Source organism: Alexandromys fortis, unplaced genomic scaffold (assembly GCF_014885135.2).
Source record: "Alexandromys fortis isolate MF-2015 unplaced genomic scaffold, M_Fortis_MF-2015_v1.1 scaffold_170, whole genome shotgun sequence".
NCBI classification, from domain to species: Eukaryota; Metazoa; Chordata; class Mammalia; order Rodentia; family Cricetidae; genus Alexandromys; species Alexandromys fortis.
In genome coordinates this window covers 2781663-2800713 of record NW_026068084.1, presented here as the reverse complement: position 1 = coordinate 2800713, position 19051 = coordinate 2781663, and the positions used below count along the sequence as shown (strand labels likewise).

At 50.4% G+C, this 19051-nt stretch overlaps 1 protein-coding gene across 12 annotated transcripts in view; it reads left to right on the top strand.

Moving 5' to 3' along the window:
- The window catches only part of Nav2 (neuron navigator 2), a 625897-nt gene that overhangs the window by 579133 nt on the left and 27713 nt on the right, over positions 1 to 19051 (top strand). For all 12 annotated transcript variants that reach the window (XM_050122142.1, XM_050122136.1, XM_050122147.1 and 9 more), the window contains 9 exons: positions 1046 to 1098; positions 1879 to 1902; positions 2016 to 2090; positions 7329 to 7412; positions 7690 to 7801; positions 9080 to 9225; positions 12573 to 12745; positions 17571 to 17724; positions 18722 to 18884. In XM_050122142.1, the coding sequence (XP_049978099.1) occupies positions 1046 to 1098; positions 1879 to 1902; positions 2016 to 2090; positions 7329 to 7412; positions 7690 to 7801; positions 9080 to 9225; positions 12573 to 12745; positions 17571 to 17724; positions 18722 to 18884 (984 nt within the window). The remainder of the gene's footprint in view (positions 1 to 1045; positions 1099 to 1878; positions 1903 to 2015; positions 2091 to 7328; positions 7413 to 7689; positions 7802 to 9079; positions 9226 to 12572; positions 12746 to 17570; positions 17725 to 18721; positions 18885 to 19051) is intronic.

Sequence of the window (19051 nt, the reverse complement as noted above, 5' to 3'; positions counted from 1 at the left end):
CAGGGGAGGTTTATTAGTAACGCCACAGGCAGGTTCCCAAGCATCAGACAGAACTGTTTGTTCAATATCTTGCTGGTAGGCCGCTCCTACTACCTGCTAAGTGGGGCCGAGTGCACTGCTGGGGTGACTAGTGAACTCAGTAGTGTGTGCAGAGTGTGTCCCCAGCCTTCCCTGGTCACAGGTGGGCTCCTGCTCTTGTGGGATGTGGGGACATAAGGCTTTCCACCTGTGGTCAGGAGAACTGTGCCCACTTAAAATACCTGCCGTGTCTGGACCCTGGGCTGGTTCTGTCTTCCAGACAAGTTACCAGGAGGTTGTTGAGAAAGTAAGAATCAGGTTCCCTGAAAGAGAAGAGAAGAAGGCAGCTTGAATCCCTAGTCCCGGAAAAGAGCACGCTTCAAAGTGAGAGCAGATAATAAAGTCCCTCCAGCTGGAGATGGGACGGAATGCTAGGAGTACATGAGTGTGGTTCTGAGTCAGAACCTATGGTTACCAAGCAAGGAAGAGAACACCCTCGTTCGTCACGTATAGACGTTGTGCAAGTCCCGTACTTCAGCAGAAATGCTGTGGTTTCCGCTGATCTCTGCTCCAAGGCTGTGCAGATTGATTAGGACAAATGTTCGTCTCTAAGCATCTAGTGGGTGTGAGACAAGGCAGCTTTGCTGCACGGTCACAACACTGAACCGTGCATCCGACCTGAGTAGGCGCAATCCGAAACAGCCACAAGCTGCCTCTGAAGAGTGTGGTTACACTCTCCACAGCCACGCTGCCCTGTGCTTGAACCCTCGGCGGTATGAACGTTTGGTTACGTGAATATATGATCCCAGAATCATGTGTTGTTTTGCTAGTTAAGAAAAATGTGGTACGAAGAAAATGACTTCCTTAATGGATTATTTGGCTCTGACCTGTGCTCAACCCAGGAAGTGTTGGGCCACGATGACAGTCACAGCCAGGATGAGCCCGTGGTGTCCTGAAGGGCTGGCCTCCTCTCTCTCTCTCACAGCAGCCAGCGGCACCTTTGACCCTGTGTGCTTCCTTCCAACAGTTCACGGATCCTCGCTGTCCTTGGTCTCCAGCACGTCTTCCATCTACTCCACGGTGAGTCTCAGCCATTGCCAGTGGCTGTGCTTGCACACACACGTTCTGTTATCAAGTCTGTCAGGAGTGATGATAGGCATCCCAGCTGTAGAAAGTAGTCCCATTATAAAAGGATCAACTCTTAGGAGAAAAAGATTTGAGATCCACATGACAGCTGTTATCACATCCCCCTTGGAGCTGGGGAGAGGGCTCAGTGGGTGAAGGGCTTATCACCCAAGCACGAGGACCCGAGTTCTGATACCCATGTAAAAGCTGAGTGCACGCATACGTAACCCTACCTTCTACCCACGTCTTCACGTGGAAGCAGGTGGTTCCTTGTCACCGCAATGGTTAGAATATCCCTCATGTTCTTCCTGATTTATTAGAATACTGGGCTTTTGTATTTGGCCGTTCTGGTGGGTAGATGTAATTGTTCCAGTTTATAGACTTATCCCAGAAAAGAAGCCAGTCAAAATCTGGACTTTCAGGAGCTGGAGAGATGGCTCAGCAGTTATGCGCACTTGCTGCTCTTCCAGAGGACCTGGGTTCAATTCCCACATGGTGACTCTCAATCACCTGTAGCTCTAGTTCCAGGAAACCCAATGTCCTCTTCTAGCCTCCTTGGATACTAGTCATATATATATGCATACATACATACATACATACATACAGGCAAGTACGCATACACATAAAAAAAAATTCTAAACTTTCCCAAGTTAGCAGACTCAGCAGTTCCCACTGGCTGGGCTACATTACTCCTTTTCCTTCACTGTTCTGACTTTCTTTGTGATTTATTTACAGCCAGAAGAGAAATGCCAGTCAGAGGTAAGGAACGGCTCACCTTCCGAAGCTCTTTCTCACTCTCAGTGTTAATTCCATCCAGCTCAGTCTGGAGACGGACTCCCCCCAAGCAGGTAACCCTGTGCCTGTCTCTGTAGATCCGAAAGCTGCGGCGGGAGCTGGATGCCTCCCAGGAAAAGGTGTCTGCGCTGACCACCCAGCTGACCGCCAATGTGAGTGCCTGTTCAGGAACGCACGCTCACATGTGCACACGCACATACGCACACACGGTGGGGGCCAGGGACAGGGCAGGGTGGGCGCAGGAGCTAGGCTGAGTGGGAGCCAGAGATGAAACAGTGTGGGCGGGAGCTGAGGGGTACTAATGGAATCCAACAACAGTAGTGGTCAGGGAGGTAGCCAAGGATGTAACAGGGTAGAAACAGATAAAACCAAGTGGGGACCAAGGACAGGACAGAGGAAAAACTGGAGGTTGGATAGGAAATAGCCATCTGCTTTCTAAGCCATTCTTTGAGGCTCTGGGTCTTTGTACACTCAAGGAGTAACTCTGTGGGTTCAAAAGGCTTTAGTCCTGTGGACAATGATGCCAAATCAGGTGTTAGCAGTCTGGCTTGGGCCACTCTCTGTCACATCTGGTCTGGCTTTGCTTGTCTATGTAATGGGACGATGACTGTCTCCCTGTGTTGGGAGGTGACCAAGGCTTGCGATCTTTAAACTGTTAACTCATTTCCCATCCTCTTTCTGAAGATTGTGGTCTTCAGGGAGGTGGGAACACAAAGGAACTCTGGGGAAGAAAGACTTGCCTGTGACTTCATGATAAACAGCTGGTGCTCTATAATTGCATCATGCACTGTGCTTAGCACTGCCAGCCTTCGTACTGTCTGTCTGGCCACTCTTCCCCGTGCCGGCAACATTAGGCTGGGGGTCCAACAGTAAAGCAAGCAGAGTCACTGCCCCTTCCCATGCTAGCTTGGAACCAGAAGGGAGGCAAGCTGAACAAGCTCTTGGAACAGTCATTCATACCACAACGATGAAGAAAACACAGGAGTGCCTCACTACCTCTCGGCGGGAGGTGGGAGGGAGTCACACCAGATTGCTGTCCTGTAGAAGGGTGCAGCATCCTAACCAAAGTGAACTGTTTTGCAAAGTCCAAGGAGAACTGTGAGTGGCTTACCTGGTCAGTATCTGAGGTGAGGAGTGAGGAGACAGGCAGGGCAGGAGTCATTATATACGAAAGGCGAGGGACAGATGAGTGTCTGAGCTGTTCGGTGGGGTTTGGGGACCTTCGGAGAATCCTGTCAGTGTGGAGGCTCGGCTTGCTATTTGGACCAAATAGAGTAAAGGAGAGGCGAGGATCTCCCAGCCTATCTGGGAGACCCACAGAGCAGCCCCACTGAGGGCGGGGCTGTCACCCTGAAGCCTGAGATTTAGGGAGATGCTGGGTGACTCCAATGCCAGGCTTCCTGCCCAGGAGTTCATAGCCCAGCCTCAGAGCAGCCCAGATAAGGGTACCAGCGCCTGTCAGGGGGAGCACACTTGTGACCCCACTGCGTTCCAACAGCGGGAGCCACTTCAAAGGCTGTTCTCCTTTGACCAGAAGCGTGAGTCAGAGCCCCACGGTAGTCATTTACCTGGTAATTCCTGCTCAAGCCTGACTGACTCCAGGAAGCATGGCTCTCTTAGATCTGCATGGGAAGCGTGACACGCCCTTAATTACATGCCCGGGGAGTGTAACTGCCTTCATCATCACCCTTCTCCCAAACTCCTGTGCATTGTTGGAAACCTCTGACTGTTTCCCTAAACCTTGACACACCGGGTCACTACGCGCTTCACAGTCCTTTATTCTCTGCCCCTCTCCATCATCAGGAGGGCTGGCTCAGCGGTTGGCAGGTTGGCAGCACTCACCGTTCTTCCAGAGGACCCCAGTTAGGTTCCTAGCATCCTTTTCAAATGACTCACAACCGCCTGTAACTCAGCTCCAGGTCTGGTGCCCTCTGCTGGTTTCTCTAGGTATCCACATTTAAATGTACCGCGTGCACACACACACTTAAGATAAGAAATCTAAGAATTCATTAGAAACCATCTCAGAGCTGAATTCTCAGGCTTAGATTCTTCTGTTCAAAAAGTGTCCATGGTATCCTGACTAGGTCCTCTAATTGGAAAGTCCGATGTATGCACCTGAGTTCAGAACTGAATGCAGACCCAGGGAGGTGGACAATGACCTCCTGCCCCCAAGAAATAAACACCTCATGATTTGTGACAGTCATCAAGTGCTGCCCCTGATTCTCTTGTCAGGTGACCTTGGGTTACTCTTTCCATCTACCTGATCTGCCACCAGGAGCCCTGTGCTGCCCTGTGGTCCTGAACCCTCTGTGCTAGATGGGTTGGAGTAAGGCCTCTTATATTATTCCAGAGTGTGTTGCACCTCCCAAAGGCTGCTGAGTGCAGTCTTGTTTTAAAGTAAATATTTAGTTGTACCACACTCTACACTCCACCTCAGTCACTACCGTTTTATTATCTGCCATCTTTCTCGGAGACCAAGCTATGTTTGTTTTCCTAGGACAGGCTATTCCGGGCTGCCCTGGCTGGTGTTTTCCTAGCTCTCTATTTGTTTTCCCTGGGAATGTGAGAATGTCTCTTGGCGGGGAGGTTGTTGTATTATGTTGTGCAGCGCCGCTAGGCCCTGCCTCCCCCGAGTTTTCATAGCTGTGCTCAGGACACAAAAGCAGCCCTTTCACTTGCTAGCGGAGCTGGATCTCTGACCCGTCAGAGCTAAGCGGCTGCTTTCTGAGCTTGTAAACATAACGTTCACAGTTTGAGTGAGCGGCGGCGGTCCAGGGATCACCGGTGCAGGTTAGATGCAGAATGAAAACGAATGCAAATCACCCGGCCTCACTCCCCGCTCTGCTTGGGTGAGGACAGCACGCTGTGCCCTGACCCAATTCCTCTACCCACCATGTCATCTTCAGTTGATTCGCTTTAGTGGGTATGGTGACCCCAATGCTAGGAAAACTGAAGCAGAAGGGTGCCAGCTCGTGGCCAGCCTAGGCTACGTAGTGACTACCAGGCTAGCTCAAGAAAGGATGTGAGACTCTGACGAAAAACAAAAGGGAGTGGGTGGGCTGCAGAAATGGCTCCATAGTTAAGAGCACTGACGGCTCTTCCAAATGACCTGGGTTCAGTTCCCAGCTCCAACATGGAGGCTCACAACTGTCTATAACTCCTAGGAGACCTGATACTCTCACACAGACATACATGCAGGCAAAACACCAATGCACATAAAATAAAAATAAATTACTTAAAAGATATTTCACCCTGTATAGAAGGTAAGCTAAAGAAGTAGAGAGGCGTTTTCTTCATTTCAAATATATAGAGTGTAACCAACAAGAAACCATCCATGTAGTCTTGCTGTGATGGTGTATCTGCACCACGGTCCTGGCCTCGTCTGCTGTCTTAGACCAAGTCAGCCTGTCTCGATGAAGTCTAGTGAACCACGGCTGGGCCACCCTGCAGTTCCCTCCTTAGGTTGAAATCCAGGCCCACTCCACAGCCCTGCCCACATATCCTACTCTCTTATTCTCTCCTTGGGACGTTGATCACCTTCTTCTCTGGGTTTTTACAGTGCGGTCATGTCTTGTTTTTCCAGACTCATCCCCAGCCTCTGGTCCTTTGCATCCATCACAGCAGGAGTGGTAAACCAATGTCCTGTATAAGAGTAGCAAGTGCTCTTAGCTGCAGAGCTATCTTTCCAGCCCCTTAGACTTGGTTTTAATGGCTTTTTCAGATTCCCAATTCAACCAGCAGTTGAATCAATCAGTAACGACACATCAAGTGTTCATTACTCTCCAGTACAAATAGGCTTAGTTTTGGCATGCTAACCTCTTGATCTTGAACTCAAGAAACACATTCCTCATTTCCAAGATATGCATTTGTTTGTTTACTTATTTGAGTCAGGGTCTTTCTATATAGACCAGGCTGGCTTCGAACTCACAAAGATCTGCCTGCCTCTGCCTTCCAAGTGCTAGAATTAAAAGCAAGTGCCACCATGCCCAGCTATTGTTTTTGTTGTTGTTGTTGATGGTGGTTGTGGCTTTGTTTTGTTTTTCAAGACAGTGTTTCTCTGGGTAGCTCTGGCTGTCCTGGAACTCCCTTGAATTCTGCCTACCTCTGCTTCCTGAGTGCTGGGATTAAAGGTGTGAACTACCACTGCTGGACTACTGTTTTGTTTTGAAAACAGATTTATTGTATGTTTTATTTATATATGTATGTGTGTTTGTTCCAGTGCATTCAGGCCAGAAAAGGGCCTTGGATACGTTAGAGTCGGAGTTACGGGTGGAAGTGAACAGCCTGATTCAGGTTCTGGGAGCCGAATTGTTGTCTTCTGCTGCAAAGGACCTAAGTTCAGTCCCCAGACCTGTATGGTGGCTTACAGTCACCTGTAACTTGATCTCAGGGGAGCTCTGACATCCCTTGTGGCTTCCTCAGACACCTGCGTGCATATAGTACACTTATATTCATTTAGACAAAACACTATACACATAAAATAAAAGTAAATTAGTCTATAGAAAGAAAATGTGAACTAGGAACAAAAAACAACTGTCAGACAGAAAGGTGGCTTTGAGGGTCAATGCAGGCAGGCCTGCTTTGTCTGATACCCTGAGTTTGATCTCAGGACCCACATGGTGGAAGGAGAGCTCTTGACAGCTGGGCTCTCTGTCCAGTAAAACAGAAATAGTTTTATATTGTTACACTGAAGCATCTGAAGATTGGATGCATATCCTAATTATAACTGGCTTCTTTTGAAACCTTTTTCCGAGCCTTGTGTAAGATGTTGCATCTGGTGTCTTCTAACAAGAGAATATCACAGTGTGGGAGCTTGGAGGAAGGTGTCTCCCTGGGGGAGCTGCGAGAGGTCTCTTCATCCAGGGAGCAGATGGGCCTTTCAGTAGCTTTTTATTAATGAGGATTATAACAAGAAAAATAAGCCAGCCACATTGTCCATTCACCCAACAACCCTGCTTCCCATGAGCCCGTGCTTCCCGTGAACGTGGTGATCGGTGAACAGCAGATCCTACCACTGTGTGCTGTGGAATCGGCCGTAAACCAGCAGTCACAGGCCCCGAGTATTTCCAGCGACAACCTCAAAGTGTATTGAATACAGTGGACCTGTGAGTGCGAGGGAATAGACCCAGGCTGGTGGTGTCCCCGGCCAGACACGTGCAGATTAGCTAGGCCAGGAGTGGGTAGGACAAAGGTACTCGGAGGAAGGATGCTTGACGAAGAAGGACGTGAGCAAGAGCAAGGCTAGAATCAACAGTCCCAGAGAGGTGGTGGGAGACCAAACCTGAGCAGGCCAAATGAAGAGGCTCCAAGTTTCTGTCTTGAGAACCCATAACCCACTGGCACTGTGGCCTTGCAAGATGACGTCACTGAGGCCTCATTTTCTGCTGCAGGCTCACCTCGTGGCAGCCTTTGAGCAGAGTCTGGGAAACATGACCATCAGACTGCAGAGTCTAACGATGACCGCAGAGCAGAAGGTAAGCCCGGGGGTGCCATCGCTCGCTCTCATTTCAGATGAAGGTGCTGATTTTAACATATGGCTGAGTGTCGAGAACAGATCAAACGTTGGTCCTGTGTCTCCTACGGATCTAGTGGCCTCCTGTGCTCCCTGATGTCCTTACACTGAGTTTAGATCCACCATATATGAGACAGCTCTGTGGCACCCCTTTGTCGCTGCTCACCTCTGTCCAGGCCGGCCTTGTGTTTTATGGAGGTGGTTTGGGAACGTTCCTGTTGTATCTTTCTCACCTTCAGGATTCGGAACTGAATGAGTTAAGAAAAACCATCGAGCTGCTAAAGAAACAGAATGCAGCTGCCCAGGCTGCCATTAACGGAGTGATCAACACACCAGAGCTCAGCTGCAAAGGTAACCACGAGACCCGCCGTAGACACCCTCTCTCACAGTATAGTGCAGGGTGCAGCCCCTGCTACAGGGCAAGAGACTGGGACTCAAGCTGCAGATCCAAGGGCCAGGTCCCAGAACGCAGACCCTTTCATCTGCTTGCTTCTGGCCCCCAGAGATGGCTAGTGTAGTACAGCCTTCTCTAATAAATCTTGAAGACTGAAGAACTGGGTTTCTTATGGAGAAGCAGCCTAGTGTTTTATGGCTTCTCTCTCATGCCTCCATGATTGTTTGTTTGCATATTGGAGAGAGAGTTGAATGGGTTTATATGTTTGTTGGTTTGGTTTGGTTTTCTAAGACAAGGTTTCTCTGTCTAGCTCTTGGAGCCTGTCCTGGCACTCACTCTATAGACCAGGCTGACCTCCAACTCACCGAGATCCTCCTACCTCTGCCTCCCACGTGCTGAGGTTAAAGGTGTGTGCCACCATTGCCCACCTGGGTTCATCTCTCGGATACCCTAGGAAACTGCCCTAATAAATTGTTGGGCTTTGTGTGTTTTTAGTTATCTTTCTTTTCACAACTATATTATGAGGACCCTTTACTCCCTGTTGATGAAGGGCTTCAGAGGTGATGGTGGCTTTCTAAGGTCAAAGGCTAGTTAGGAACAAAGTGGGCCTGGACCCTCAGGCCTTCCGGCTGTACAACAAGCTCTAGTCAGGATTAGAGACAGCCCTATCCATAGGACAAAAGCTAGCCACAACCATGATGTCGGCCGTCTCTTGTTATTCTGGTATTGCTATTCTTCCAAAACAGCAGTGATGAAGTTGAGGTAGGAAGGATTAGAAAGCGTTAGCTAAGCAGGGTGGAGGGAGGAGCACTGGAAGCTGAGGGAAGAGAATCGTGGAGGGCCTGGGATGACATGGGCTCAGTGCTTCCAAAGGGCCTCAGTGAGGTAGGCAGGACAGAAATGTAGCGATCAACAAGGAGAGATCACTGGAGCCCTGGGTGCCATCTCTAGTGGAACTGAAGAGAAGAGATCGAAGGAGCTCCAGCAGGGAATACTGCTGTGTTTACAGGTATATCTCCCTCTCTGTCCAAACAGAGATCAGTGTTGGGGAATGTTCCTTAGGCTTTCTACCTTCCATGAGGAAGAGGGCATAGCCATTATCACTTCTTCAAGGCTCTTCCAGCTAGCAACGGGGCATAGAGGTACTCAGTCCAAATTCCCTGGATCAGAGGAGGCCATTCCTGGGAACAGAAGACTCTGCTCTAGAGCCCACACGCCTTGCTTGCTCTCTCCAGGAAACGGCAGCACCCAGGCTGCAGACCTGCGCATCCGCAGGCAGCACTCCTCTGACAGCGTCTCCAGTATCAACAGTGCCACCAGCCACTCGAGCGTGGGCAGCAACATAGAGAGCGACTCGAAGAAAAAGAAGAGGAAAAACTGGGTGAGTGCACATCCCTGGACTCCCCCGGGGGGCTGGGGGGCTGTCTCGTGCTGTCCCCACAATAGGTGTCCACAGATAAATCCCAGGCTGCCTCCTAACCTCAGAACCACAGGCCTTGGGGTGCAGATCCAAGGAAGCGCCCTGGGGTAGGCCTTTTCACCAAAACCAATGCTGTGCTCAGCAAAGCAACAGCATTGATCAGGCCCCACGCTGTGGTTTTTTCTCTTCGTGAGACTGTGTGATGTGCCCGTCTCTCATTTCACGTATCTCTCATTTCTTTCTCCTCCTACATTGGCCACAGAGTTCAGAGCTCAGTGAATCTCATTCCTCTTTACTGGGGATGAAACTCAGGGACTCAGGCCTGCTCCACTCCTGAGTAACACCTCTCTGGAGCTTTTAGCAAGACTCCCTACACGTAGTTTCTTCTTAGTTCCAAAGAAGGTTTTTATAGCATGGATCGACAGTTATTTCATCCTTAACCATACATACTCTTTACTTGTTTATTTATATACTTATTAATGCGAGGTCTCACTCACTGTGTAGGCCTTGCAGGTGTCATACTCACTATGTGGACCAGGCTAGCCCCAGCTATTGACAGTCCCACCTTTGCCTCCCCATTGCTTGGGTTACCGGTTGTGCCGCCACAGGACTGTTATTTATTTATTTGTATAGCATCAAACCAAGGCTCTCACTGAAGTTTTGTAACCATGTTCTCCAAGTATGTTTCATGGTGTTGGCATTAGCGGTCAGGGGCCCAAACTCAGGCTAGGGCCCGTGAATGTTTAGTCTAATACTAAACATTTAGGAGCCTGTCTCCTAAAACACTCCTTGAGTTTCTGCCGGGAGCGCCAAAGGTGGCTTTCTTTGTTCCAAGAAAATCCCAAGCACTTTTGCCCAGTTTCATGGCTACTGTCCCAGCGAGGGAGGTATGTTACTTACCAGGGACACCTAGTATCAGGGTACGTCTTGAGTGGCCAGGCTCATCAAACCCCATTGTCACTGTCGTGTTTCATGGTGGCGTCTCGTCCCTCATGCCATATCTGTCTCACTCATCTCGAATCATCTTGGATGGGTGGCGAGGTCTCGTTAGCAGTAGGGGAGTTCGAGGTGAGCTACCAGGCTGTCTCCGTGTGATCCTCTTACCATGCTGGTTAGTTTTATTTTTCTTTACGTGACGAGCCATTTTCTTTAGCAACTTATTTATCGTGTCTAGAGATGACTAGAGAAGAGTAGCTCATGTTGCCATCTCTAGCATACAGTTGATAAAATGTAGTCTGCTCAGATTCTCAAAATGATGGGAGAATTATCGTGAAAAATACAGGGCCAGTGAGATGGCTCAACGGGTAAAGGCATTCGCCACGCAAGCCAGATAAGCCTGAGTTTGATCCCTGGAACCACATAAAGATAGAAAGAACCAACTGCGTAAAGTTGTCCTCTGCCGTCTACACATGGGTGGCGGCACACTCGTTACCCCCCCCCCATGCGCAATAGTAGTAGTAATAGTAATAATAATAATAATAATAATAAATTTTAGAAAGAAAATCCCAGCTGTTTTCTTCTAGCCAGGAAATGAAACCTGTTTGTGTTGCTTCTAGACAATTAATTCTCACTTCTCCCTGAAGCCAGGAAAGACAGATAACAGACATTCTCGGTGTACCCCAAAGCTTAACTCCGTTTAAATTTTGTGACCTCCTTTTTACCTGGTGCTCTTGCTCTGTGACTTGTGTGGCAAAGCCTGGTTCTCGGACTACTGTCTGTGAACTGGAATATCAGGAGACAACAAGGGAGTGGTGGGCTGGAGTAAAGCCCGGTTCTAGGACTACCTTCTGTGAACTGGAACATCAGGAGACAGCAAGGGAGTGGTGGGCTGGAGTAAAGCCCGGTTCTAGGATTACCGTCTGTGAACTGGAACATCAGGAGACAGCAAGGGAGTGGTGGGCTGGAGTAAAGCCCGGTTCTAGGATTACCGTCTGTGAACTGGAACATCAGGAGACAGCAAGGGAGTGGTGGGCTGGAGTAAAGCCCGGTTCTAGGACTACCGTCTGTGAACTGGAACATCAGGAGACAGCAAGGGAGTGGTGGGTTGGAGTAAAGCCTGGTTCTTGGACTACTGCTGTGAACTGGAATATCAGGAGACAGCTAGAGAGAGGTGGGCTGGAGTTGGCCCACAAGCTGGGCAAGCAGCTTGTCAGATACGGGACACATCCACTGGGAAAGGCCTCATGACTCCCAGTGAGGAAAACCCTAGAATATATTTTCAAAAAGAAAAAAGGTCCCAGGAAAAGGAAATGACTCCTAAGATACCTGTTTTGGAGACAAAATATGATTATTTTTGTTTGTAGATAGAAAGATACATGCTGGTCACAGCCCTTGGAAAATTTTGTTTAATTCTCATGTTCTCATCAGAATTTCCATGTCTGCCTCGGAGGCTGGGAAATGACCTTACCCGTTTTCTGGTTTTTCCAATGTAGTTAACGAGTTTCACAAACAGCTGTGGGACCCCTGAGTGAGACAGGCAAATTCTGTGCTTGTTAGATTACGTCCCTCGTGAAAGGAGAGCGGGACGCCCTACATGGGCACAGCAAGGAGCTGTGCAGACTCAAGGGATAGCTGCAGATGTCAGTTCCCCATTGCTGAGGAGATAAGATGCTCCTCCCGCTGTTGTTCAGACTTAAGAGATGGTTGAAAAGAGGCAGGGAGATGACCAGACAGACACGAAAGCAGGGGAAGCCCTGGCTGCAGCTTGCTCTTCCCTTCCTCTCTCAATGGAAGAAGATGCTCCCCGCGACCCATGCTGTTTCAAGCACCCCACTCCCACCAGAAGCCTCTGTGTGGCGTTTACAATGAGCCATGTTGCCTCTGAAAAGTCCTAAGCTTTCCGTGTCACTGGCTTTCTCTGTTAAAAATTGTCTTTTTTCCTTCCCCTTCCCTGTTTTCGCTTGCATTTTCTCTGGCAGGTCAATGAGGTAAGCGAGCCCAAGTTTAATTTCAGATACCAAGCTAACCCATCCATTGACATGACTAACCTCATCCGCATCTGTCCCCACATCCGAGCATCCTGCTTTTGTTGCTGTGTCACCTCATCTCCCTACACGCACCCGCTGAGCCAGGCTCTGTCTTGCTGTTGGCGTCTGTTCTGGAACGAAGAGTAGGCATGGAATGCCCCCGCAGGCCCATCCTGAGCTGTCAATGCCAGATAACTCCCCTTCCCCGAATGCACTGACTCCACAGAGCTGCTGGGTGCCTTTGCCATTGACGGGGGACATGTGGCTCACTGAACTGCTCTTTTGTAAGCATGCCTCCCCCCGGGCCGCGCCTCGACGAGGCTGACCATCTTGTGTGTTCAGTTGCGCAGTTCCTTCAAGCAAGCCTTTGGGAAGAAGAAGTCCCCTAAGTCTGCATCCTCACACTCCGACATCGAGGAGATGACCGATTCTTCATTGCCTTCCTCACCAAAGTTGCCACACAATGGATCCACGGGCTCTACCCCGCTGCTGAGGAATGCCCACTCCAACTCTCTGTGAGTCTATCTAGTGGACAGTGCCCTTGACTCCTGCCTTAGTTAGGGTTTCTGCTGCTGTGAAGAGATACCATACTATGGCAACTCTTCTAAAGGGAAATTGAGGTGTCAGCTTAAAGTCCAGAGGTTTAGTCCATTATCAGTCATCATGGCAAGGAGCGTGGCGGCGTGCAGGCAGACGTGGTGCCGGAGAAGGAGCTACTACCTCTTGAGATGCAAGCGGCAGGGGAAGGAAATGTGGGATACAGCCGCTTTAGATGGGGGAGTCAGGGGAGGTCCCTCTGAGTGGGGCACTTCAGCAGAGAGCTTTACAGCAGAAGGAGCCACTGGTTCACTCTGGTCAGAAACACTAGCAGCTGTGACAAACCTAATTCTGAAGCCTAGTAGCTTCACATGGTTCTTTCTCCCTGGTTCGCCCCAAACCTGGTCAACCAGTGGAGAACCTCTGCTTGGTAGTGTTATGTCCAGCCTGATCAGGAGACGGACATGTAGACAAGGTCCCACAGGAGGGTTTTGTGAGCCGCCTGCGGGAGACACCTTTCTGTCCTCTGTCTGAAACCCGAGGCTGAAAACCTTGCTAGGGAACAAGCAAAGAAGGCAGTGGGCTTTGATCATGCGTCAGCCTCACTCTGAGCAAGGCTGCCTTGCCAAGAAACCAACAGTAAAGATTCCAGCGGGGAAATGGGCTGATAGTCTGAGGGGATGGAGCCTGCTCCCTTGTAGGACAGTCCAGGAACAGCATGGCGGCTGTTGCTGCAGCGAGTGGAACTCTGAGATCAGTTTCACCGTATGTGATTTCGAGTGTGACAACAAAGGGGCTGAGGAAGTTTAGGCAGCAAAGTGACCTAAACTGGATTAGAATTCTGTGGAAAGCAAGGTGGGCCATCGGGAGTAGAAGGAGATGTCAGAGGTAGCAGCATCCTCCAGGCTCCGCCTGCTCTGTCTTCTGAACCCTCCAGTCCCACTCCTCTCCTCCAGGCCTTTACCACTGCTGTGGCCTCTGCCCACCCACCGTGCTCTTGTTCTGAGTATTCCTTCCTCGGGTTTCTGCTCAAGCTGACCTTATCCATAAGGCCTGGGCTGTCTACTGTGTATAACGGAACAGCCACCACCACCCACGCCTTTCCTCTGCTTTGTTCTTTGCCACTGTGTATATCCATGTGGCATAGTGCTTTCTCTAGGGTTTGGGTCTGGTCCCTCATCCTACCCCAGCTACATGTGCTGGTGGGTCCCCTGTTGCCTTAGAGACCCTCAGGCGTTTGCAATGGCTGAAATGGCTGATGGGAGACCCATGTGAAGTGGGGTAGTATACTTGGCACTTTTTTTTTTTTAATCGCTGTGACCAGATACATGACAAGAAGCAACTGAAGAGAGGAAGGGCTGTTTTGGTCTATAGTTTGTCATGGTGGGACATGCGTGGCAGCAGGACCATGAGGTGGCGGGTCACATTGCACCCATAGTCAGGAAGCAAAGAGTGGACAGGAAGTAGGGGCTGAGCCATAAGGCCTCAAGGCCCAGCCCTAGTGACACACAGCCTTCAGCTCTAACTCCTATAGGTTCCACAGCCTTCCCAAACAGCAGCCCCAGGTGGGAATGAAGTGTTCAAGCGCAGGGACCCTTGTGGGACATCTCACATCCAGACCACAACTGCTGGAGATCCAGAGCTCCGCCAGAGTCACCTGAAGTGTGAGCGGCTGAGGCGAAGTCCATATGGAGGTGTCTGCCAGCTTGGAGCTCCTGCGTGTGCACGTCTGGGAGCTCTCAGTGGGGTGGAGTGGGGATGCAGAGCAGAGGGCAAGGACCGGTTCTGATGCTGCGCTGGCGTTCAAAGTTCAGGAAGCAAAAGCAGAGTAGCCAGTGGCGTGGGAGGAGACCCAGGAGCAGAGGGAATAACTGCATGGGGGAGGGAATCGAAACCTGGCCACATGCCGCTGGGTGGCCTGTCAGAGAGGTAGTGAGCTGCAGCATCAAACAGGAGGAGCAAGACGCCTCCCAAACCGCGGTCCCCACAGGGATGGGCAGGGCTGGCTCTTGGCTCCCCAGCCCTTTTCTTACATTCCACGGCCTCCATGGACATTGGAGATGTTGGTTTTGGGTCTGGTTTTCCAAAGGTTGGGTTGAGGGCAAATACTTATTTTCTTCAACCTTAAAAGGTTTTATGAAAATGTGCAAATGCAGAGTTGAGAGGGGGTTCAAAGATGAAGCAGAAGGCAGAGAGGGTGAGGCCTGGAGAAATCCCTCCTCTGTGGGTAAAGGGATGACAGCCGTGAGGAGGCCAAATTTCCCACACTCCACACATTTAAAATTGGCTATGCCAGCATCCCACATCAGGAAAGACAGGGAGATGATAGAATAATGTGCTGGGGACTGAAAAAAAAAAAAAACCCATACATCAGGTCACTTTAGTTCATGGTCTCTGAGGTAGGAAAGACTGCTTTGATTGCCTGCTGGGTATAGTCCAGCAACCTCCAGTTAAGCGACCCCCTCTTCCTCCAGATTTCACCCTGAATTGTCATGCTTAAATAGTGTGACCATGGGCATGATGGTGGCGCTGTGCCTCATTCTCCCCATGTTACAATCGAAATCACAGCAGCGTGTAAGGTAATTGAATAGCATGCTTCCGATACCTCCAGAAAACACCGCTGCGTACCTACTGTGTGTTGGCAGGTGTGACTAGACGCTCAGAATGATTCGAGAACAGTCTAGTCCTAAAGGATCTAGCGCCAAGCAGAACAAGGCACGGGAGGACCAGGGGGAAGAAGGGTGCAGTGTTTTTCCCTTTTCATCTACGTAGAGTAGATCAGGTGAGGTATACACTAGACATTCATTTAGTGCTCAGGTCCGGTGCATATGGTAGCCCCTGCTTGGCACCTTTGCATGATGTTCTCTCTGGGTCATTGCTGCATGGTTGGGGAACGGAAGAACTTCACACCTCAGGCTAGAGCAGACCTGTTCAGTTAGGTCCGCCTCCAGTCACTGGACCGCACTCTCACGACCTCATCTAATGCTGGTTGCCCTCCTCAAGGTCCCACCTCCAGACATCACTAAACCAGAGTTTTGGGATTAAGTCTCAGGGTGAGTTTGGGAGTAGACAGGCATCCCACTTTTTTAGTGGAGGCCCTGATTGGCCAGCATTGCAAAGCTGCCAGAGTTTAGTCACACAGCAGGTACCGAGAGAGCTTCCTAGAGAAGCGCAGGCCAGGTGACAACACCTCAGCAGAGTCCCGAGTAGAACAAGGGAACAGACCCAAAGCCTGCAGGCCTGGACTGGAGCGGACACCACGTTCTCAGCCATCCCTGAACTCGAATGCATCTCATAAACTAAAGGCACAACGCTGTGGTTCTGCCCGGCAAACTGCAGGCCACTCCTGCATAGGGAGCCGAGTAAAGAGTCTTTTGATTTTGAGTACCACAGTCCTTTGACCTCTCACAGGTTCAGAAGAGGGATAACAACAACATTTTGGGGGATTTTTCTTGTGTGTGTGTGTGTGTGTGTGTGTTTGAATTCAAGAAGAGACTGAAGTTGACATGCTTCCTCAGTGGTTAGTGATCGGGCCTTACTCTGTATCCAAACAAGCCTCAGTCCTCCTGCCACAGCTTCCTAGGATTCTAGGCATGAGCCTCCTGCCCAGCTAACTCATACAGGTGGATTATACAGCTCTGAAAAGACCGTCAGTTGGAGTGTCTTAGATGTTTCTCCAGCCTTTGCATCTCTTTGAACAGTTCTCTGACCATCTTCTGCTGGCAGCCTGTTTTGCGGGTTGGTTTTGTTTGAGTCTTAGGAAGCGGCTGGCATGGCCACCACCTCCCTGCCCAAGCACTCTGTCTCCCAGGCAATCATCTGAAACCTGGGAGCTTAGGGTGGTTTTGGAGTTTTGGTTTCCTGAGTTTTTTCTTTCTCTCCCATCTTCAATCCAAATTGTTCCAAATCACTCAACATCCTTTAGAAGTAATGGACTATATTTTAGTAGAACTGGCCCTCCCAGTAGCTACAATTTACTATGGTTCTAAGGTCTTCTACCTAAAAAGAAAAACCCCAAGCAACTGAACAAGGAGCCTGCCTTGCTCTTTCTTGAGCAGAGTAGCCACACACACTTTGATCGGATATGAGAAAGTGGTCCACACTGTGGCGTGGCACTCAGACAGCTTGGCTTCGTGTCACCTCATTCTCCTGGCTCTTGCTCTTCAGGTCGGCTTCTTTTCTTATGTAAGAATGAATGTGGGAAGCAGGCAGGGCATGAGGGACTAATAGCAGATCTCTGTAGACACCTCAAAGAGCGCGTTTCAGAATAAAATGAAAACTCCGATTAACTCTATCTACTCTTAAGTTCAGCGCTCTCTCTCTCTCTCTCTCTCTCTCTCTCTCTCTCTCTCTCTCTCTCTCTCTCTCATATTGCCGGGGTAGGGGAAGCCTTGCTCTTAAGTTTCTGTTCTTGCCTATTACCTCCCTTCTGAGAGGGAAGGCTGGCTGTGTCTGCCTGGTAAGTGCTCATACCAAAAAGACTACCTGTTCCCGTCCACAGTTCCTGGTTACCCTGTTAGTGCAGCGTGGTTACTGCTCCTATCTCCAGTTCCTGGTTACCCTGATAGAGCCATGTCGGGAAAAGCTACAGTATAGCCCTTCTTGCTCTGTATTGCTTTGTTGAATAACAAAGACGGGATAGTTTGATGCTTTGGGTATGATCCTCTCTAGAAAGCAGTAGAGGCTGGAGGAGGGGCTGATATGTGCTGAGCCCTGAGTAGTGGTTAACCTGGACCAGTCTCAGAAGGGCAAGTGAATTACATCGGAGCTCATGGCGTCGGTACCACCCTCTTCTTTCCCTAGGATTTCCGAGTGTATGGACAGTGAGGCAGAGACGGTCATGCAGCTACGAAATGAGCTGAGAGACAAGGAGATGAAGCTGACGGACATCCGCCTAGAGGCGCTCAGCTCCGCCCACCAGTTGGACCAGCTCCGGGAGGCCATGAACAGGATGCAGGTGAGCGGATGGCAAACAGAGTCCCAGGAAACTGCAGAGTGGAAGCCCAGGGGTGAGGGTATGCTGGCAGTTGCTGCTTCCCTGTCTCTCTCTTTAGTTTTCAGAGAGTGGGTAGTCCACACATCAGACCTTGTGTGGTTTCACACTGCCTCCTCCTTCCACAGTGGCCCCTCCATTGGCCTTCTCCCTGCCTTCCCTAGCTCCACTCGTCACGCACTACTGGAGTGGAACTGTGATGAGTGACTGTGTCCCCACCACTGTTTCATGCTATTCCTTCCCCTCTGAGTACCTACCAAACTGGACCTGCCTCCAAGGCTCTACCTGAGCCTCCTCCCAGACCTCGCCATGTCCTGCAGCTGGAAGAGCCAGCGGCTTCCTTTGAAGGGGGCTGCACACCAGTTCTTCCGGGTCCCACTGCTGCATCCCACTCTTGTGAGCTGCATTTTGCACCAAGACTCTCTTGCCTTCGGCTCTCTATGGACAATTATGGAATGACAGAGTCCTGTAGACTGTGCTTAGAGGCGACCTCACTGGAGAGCTGTGTCCCAAAGAACATTCCCTGGACCTGGGAGAGGCTCCTGGAAAGGACAGCTGCTCCACAATGAGTGTGCGCAGGAAATCCACTGTGCCCCCTTCTCAGAGTCACAGAGCAAACAGCTCCTTCATGTTCCGAGAAGTCGTGGAGTTGAGAAATCTGTCATCCTAAATTCTCAAACCTCTTTGACTGACAGACTCTTTCACACTGGCCACACTGGCAGGAGACCCCTGGAAAGGCAGTTTCTGAATACTCCCTAAAGACCAGTTCTCCATGGGTTGGGTACCCGTCCTGCCAGAGTCTTGAATGGCTGGGAAGATGGGGCGTGCCGTGCAGTCTCCCCAAGGGGTGCCTGTTTTGGCTGGCCTAGCTCCCGGATTCCTCCAGATTCTTCCCCCAGAAAAGGCATGTTCCATTCACTGCACCCATCTATTAAGTCAGTCTCTCCCTTACTTTTTGCAGAGTGAAATTGAGAAGCTGAAAGCTGAGAATGACAGGCTGAAGTCTGAGTCTCAAGGCAGTGGCTGCAGCCGGGCCCCCTCCCAGGTGTCCATCTCCGCTTCCCCAAGGCAGTCTTTAGGCCTCTCACAGCACAGCCTGAACCTCCCAGAGTCCACCAGTTTAGGTGAGTGGCTGGCAGCCTGGGGGCAGGTCAAGTCTACTAGCCTGGGTAAGTGGCTGACAGGCTGAGGGAAGGTCCAGTCCACCAGCCTGGGTAAGTGGCTCATAGGACCAGCAGCAGGCCATGGACACCAGCCTGACTGAGTGGCTCACAGGCTGGGGACAGGCTGA